Genomic DNA, 6,000 nt, shown 5'->3' with positions numbered 1-6,000 from the left:
ATCAAGATAGATTTGAAATTAATGAATTCGGAAATTAGTTCTGTTTTAAAGTTATAATACTGGCCAAATAAGATTACGTAGCGAAAATACATGTAATAGGAAGGTCATTTTTCTACAGCAACGCATAAAACATCCGTTCACGATGACATTGGCTGGATAAATTTACTTGTAAATTGATAGATTCCACCGATGGAGACGGATAAAAAAAAATGTTACTTTCGGTTTCAGTGATACAACCGCCATCATTCGGATACGTCCGTGACTACGCTAAAGGAAGTGGCTAATCGTAGGGTCCCGTATGAATAGTGAAATAAACCGCAGGTGGCTATTTGTACGGCAGTTTTGTATTACATTGTACTGAAGTCATTCAGCTGATATGTTTTCACCCGATTTCTTTACTTTTCTTTAATTTTCAGTCGCACATAAACAAGAAAGAATTCGAATATAGAAAAAGGCTAATTTTATGTCTGCGTGCAATATTGTTTTCATCGTATGACACATATACAGTAAGGCCTCACCAAATTAAAAAGTTGTTCATCGGATTTTCCGCTCGTATATTTTCAGAAACACAAAAAAAATATTTTTTTTTTGTTTTTGGCTTGCGATCGCCCCATTGAAAAAAAAATCGCAGGCACGGGTCCAGTGTACACTTTTTGTTTAATATAATTTTTTTCAAACAAATATACTTTATATATGTTAGTCAAATGAAAAAAGAAGTCGATGGCAAAAAATCCGGTCATAGTGTCATATACATTGAAAAGGTGAACTATGCGACCGTAACGCTATGGGAAGCTACTCGGCAAACTTGTGGAACATTTCAAAATCGGAGTTTATACACTTGCAGTCGCTACCTGCATGATTGCACCTTCGACACATTTTAAGCCATCCATAAATACTAAACTGACCCCATAAATTACTTTGAAATACATAAAACAAGTCTCTAGGAGCGAAATATTTCAAATATCCCCGGCGATTTCAGCTGCTGAACGAAGTGATAAAAACCAGGAACACGTCCGTTATCCGGAATGAAATCACCGGGGATAACTGAAATATTTCGCTCGTAGAGACTTGTACTGTGTTTTTCAAAGCAATTTATGTGGTCAGTTTAGCATTTATGGAAGGCTTTAAATGTTTCTAAGGTGCGATCATGCAGGTAGTGGCTGCAAGTGTATAAACTCCGATTTTGAAATGTTCCACAAGTTTGCCGAGTAGCTTCCCATAGCGTTACGCTCGCATAGTTCACCTTTTCAATGTAAATACAATATGACCGGATTTTTTGTTATCGATTTTTTTTTCATTTGACTAACATATATAAAGTATATTTGTGTGAAAAAAATATATTAAACAAAAAATGTACACTGGACCCGTGCCTGTGAAAAAAATCAATCCAAAATTTTTTGGTGCGCTACTTTTTACGGACGTAAAAGTGTATAAATGCTTATAATTCCAGTTCTAGATTGTTCTCAAATGGATTTTAATCAAAAAAAATACATACTACGCACACATCGTCTATAATAAATCACAACACTTATATTTAGTTGCATTAAAGTTCTTTCCCCTTTATGCAGTTACGCCATTTTCTTCAAATGTTTACCAAATTACATGCTAAAAAAATCGATTTATTTCATTGAAAACTGGATGAAGAAAAGCTTACTAATTTATTTGATAACATCAATCTACATTATTTTGGTAAGGGTAAATACTTATTGATGCATGTCACTTATCTCTTTTCTGTTTTTCCTGTCCAAATGATCAGCATTTGGCAAATGATTTGCATACGAAAGTTGGTGGGGTAAGGAATTTAAATTAGGAGTTGTTTTCATACCGTTTCGATTTTCAAATTTTCCAATCATTTAGTTGACTAATGTTAATGCTAATGCATGTTAATCTCCATTTCAGACTTTAATTGAGACTTTTAGGCCAAAAATTGTCAGGAGTGTAAGATTTTAGCGTGACATTTCTGAAGCACATCTTGCTTCATAGCAATATTGAAGAAAAAAATGGAGAGGAACCCTTTAAATGTCTACCTTATATAAAAATACAGACACTTGACTAAATTTTGGTTGAACATACATGCATATTGTGAGTGACTAAAGACATTTTGTGCGCCCAAGAAGATATGCACCCCTTGATTGAAAAAAAAAAATACAAAAAAGGGCTTTGTCATTAAAGAAAACAATACAGTTAATGGCACTGTTAGTTTTATAGCATTTTATTTGTACATAAACATTTTCAGAAGAGTATTTAAGCAAACTGCCTTTTACTGAACCCTATATGTTTATATGTGTGAGTGTGGGGACCTTATCAAAAACAGGACTACTAAATGGTCAGGAGTGTAAGATTTGTGATTTTACATCCCTAATTTTAAAAAAACACTGTAAGAACCAACTTCTGTGTACATTTTGTAAGAAATTGAGTGGACTGCTTCACATGCAAGGTCATGTAAGTTCACTGATGACACTTTTGATTGACAGGTGTCAAGTATAAAAATATGTCAGGAGGGTAAAAATTATGTCATTATGAAAGCTTGGTACTGTCATGTATAGTGGCTGCATGAAATGAATGTAAGTAGAATTTATGTTTCTAAATATTATACTAAAACTGATTCAGACAAGTTACAAAGTTTTTAAAATGTTAAAAAGCTTGTATTAATGTCAAAATGAAATTAATTGTGTTCATAAGCTATAAAAATCAAACCATTGTGTAAGTACAGAACATTATATGGCTTAAGATAACACTATATTTGTCCATGTTGAATATGTAAACCATTAGAAGTCATGCCTTTTTAGGATTTTTAATATAAAGACCTATATTAGGGCTTTGTTTAAATCTTACACTCCTGACATATATGAAATGTTTGAATTTAAAGTGTATGTTCCACATTTTCGACTGAGCATTTCAATATATTTTGATTATAAAATAAACAATTTACTATTCACATGAGAAATAAAATACAAAACACAACAATGTACCATTATGTAAATGGTAATGGTACTATATTTATATATGTATAGTAAATAATTTACATATTTGTAATGTCCTGCATTACCTGTAATTTCAGATCAATAAACAATATTCAGATAAATAAAAAAAGTAAGACAGGAACTAAAATGTCAAAACTAATAGTAGATTTGCCAGCAATTAGAAGATACCTTAGAAAAACAAAATCTTTCTACCTTAAACTGTCTAAAAATGATGATGCACTGGACAAGAAAATCAAGAATCGTGAATATGTAAAAAAATTCAGAGAAAAATTAAAGTCTGATCCCACCAGGAGAGAGACAAATGAAAAGTATAAAAAACAGAAAAAGGAACAGAACCTTGCCTACAAGAAAAAAACGAAGGAATTAAGAAAAGTAAACCCTTCATATGATGACCATGTAAAAGAAATGCAGAGAAAATGGAAAAAAGAAAGCCGGGCTCGAAATAAGAAATTGGCAGAGAAAGAAAAATCTCCAAATAATACAAAAGAACAAAATCAAAACAGGAAAAGGAAATCTGTTACACCAGTGAATAACCCAAGTAAGAAATACATGTATCCAAAAACCAAATCAAGTACTAACAAAGAGAAAAGGGAAGAAGAGAAATCACAGTCTCGCATTAGAAAACGTGCACAAAGAATAAAATCACCATTGCCTGAGAGTACTAATTACTGGGCAAAAGCATTAAATCATGTCTTGAACACTGCCACACCGAGACGGAAGTCAAAGCTCGAAGCTTTTAACCGTACTATAAATCAAGATCAGCATGATGTACTCAGGCTAAACAAAGTTGGGCGCCCCACAAAAGATATCCAAGATGTGAAAAGGAAACTGGCATTTGCTGCCAAATCTCCTCTCAGCACTGAGAAGTATAACCTAAATAGGTACAAGACAAGGAAGCTTAAACGTCTTCAGAATCATAACCTCCCTAAACCAGAAGAATATGCTCAAAAATGGAAACCAGAAATTTAATTGTTCCTTGAAAAAAATTCACGTATCATGCCAAACAAAAAGAACACTCTAAACATTGATGGTCAGATAGTTGCAAAGAGACACCTGTTGTGTTCTAAACTTGAACTGTATAAACGTTTCAAGAAGAAGCATCCTGACTACTCAAGAGGGTTCACTACCTTTTGTAAGCAAATTCCCAAGTATTACAAGCAATTGGATGAGAAATGTCGCCGTGTCTGCATTTGTACCAAGGATTTTAATATTGAGCAGAAAGTAGAAGCTCTGAACAAAGCAGTTGGTAATTTTGGCATGGGCCATCTGAAAACATCAGCAAGAGAATTATCAAAAATTACGCTCTGTGAGTTTGAGACATTTCCTAGGAAAGAGTGTATACAGAGAAAATGCCTTGAATGCGGACCAGCAAATATCAAAAGCTATTATGAGTCTGCCATTCTTGCCTCAGATGGCACTGAAACAGTAAAGTTCTATCAATGGGAAGCTAGTCAAGAAAGATATATTTCTGACACTGGAGAGAAGAAAACGACAAAAAGGTGGATTCAAGTTCAGAAGCATGTCATCTTCAAAGATCTTGTGGAAGATGTCGCCGAGGATATGAAGGCATTCTTTGCACATATATTCCGTGCAGATTATCAGCATTGCATGGAAGCCAAGCTAACAAGATCGATACCCATGGATCATGTCATGGTAGTAATGGATTTTAGTGAGAATATCACACTGCAAGCCCAGGATGAGATCGAGTCGGCTCATTGGGCCCAGAAACAGGTGACTCTTCACCCAATTTTTGTAGTCAGGCATGGCCAAAATAGTACAGTGGAGAATCCTGTGATTATAAAGGAATCACTTATTATTCTCTCAGATGAATTAGCACATAATGCTAAGGCTGTCTATGCCTTCACAGATCAGCTGTTTATCCACCTCATGAAGAATCCTGGCCCATGCAAAATCAAGGTCCTGCATAGGTTTACAGATAATTGTGCTGTTCAGAAGTCCAAGGAGGCTTTTCAATATTTACGTATTGGTGAAAAGTATGACGTCCAGGTGGTGTATCATTATACAGAGAGTGGGCATGGCAAGGGGCCAAGCGATGGACTTGGGGCGGCCGTCAAGAAACGATTACAAAATCTTATACTCGGGGGTGCTGTTATCAACAATGCCTACCAGGCCTATTTGGCTCTAGCAAGAAACAGAAACACAAATATTACCCAGCATATTATATATATGCCAAAAAGTAAAATTAAACAAATAGCTCCAGAGAAAGTTGAAGCTAAACCCATTAAAGGCACTCAAAGTTTTTATATGGTGAAGCTTTTGAAACCTGGATCAGATCTGTTGCTTTGCAATGAATGAAGTTGTACTTGTGTTGTCTGCACTGGTGCACAAGAGGGACCATGCTTCTACAGACAGTTCCAAAATGCTGAACACGTTGTTCACTTGACTACAGGAAAGACAGCTTCTCATGCTCGGTGTATCCTTTTTCAAATTTTTAAAATAATTTTGCTGTGTAAAGTACTTTACATAAGTTTGTGAAGCAAGTCTCAATGCCCATTACTCCCTAACATTTGGTACATGTAATTTATGTGTAGAGAGTAGTGTAACATGGTTTTACTATCAATGAAAATTCAAGTTATTAAATCTTAACTCATAGCAGCTACTAATGAACCGCAAGATACAGATCTCAGTAATAATGCTGATTGTACAACAAGCCAGAGTGTACAATCATTTCAGGATCACAAACGTAAAATAGCTACTCATATGAAGTCATTCAAAGACAAAATTGTGCTGAAAGGGTGGTCTATCAGAGGTGACATTCCGTTTGATGGAAATTGTGGCTTCTGGTCTTTGAGTGACCAACTCCAACATACCAGTGATGGTCCAGAAATGACACATGCTGAAATCAGAGCAAAGGCTATGCTGTATGTAGAAAATCTTCCACAGGTATAAGCATTATGTCTGAGTTCTATAAATGTACAGTTATTGTTTAGTAATACCCGCTAATATTTCTGTTTAAATGCAAGCAGGTATTTAAACAATAATAATAGTAATAATA

The 6,000-nt window shown here is 34.8% G+C and overlaps 1 protein-coding gene across 1 annotated transcript; it reads left to right on the top strand.

The window, feature by feature from the left end:
• Positions 1 to 3,110: 3,110 nt before the first annotated feature.
• On the top strand, positions 3,111 to 3,953 carry LOC123558147 (uncharacterized). The gene has a single exon (XM_045350025.2). The coding sequence runs from the start codon at positions 3,111 to 3,113 to the stop codon at positions 3,951 to 3,953; it is 843 nt and encodes a 280-aa protein (XP_045205960.2).
• The last annotated feature ends 2,047 nt before the right edge of the window (positions 3,954 to 6,000 follow it).

This window comes from Mercenaria mercenaria, chromosome 5 (genome assembly GCF_021730395.1).
Source record: "Mercenaria mercenaria strain notata chromosome 5, MADL_Memer_1, whole genome shotgun sequence".
Lineage (NCBI taxonomy): Eukaryota > Metazoa > Mollusca > Bivalvia > Venerida > Veneridae > Mercenaria > Mercenaria mercenaria.
Note: the sequence above shows the minus strand (reverse complement) of the source record. Positions and strands in the feature narration are given on the sequence as shown.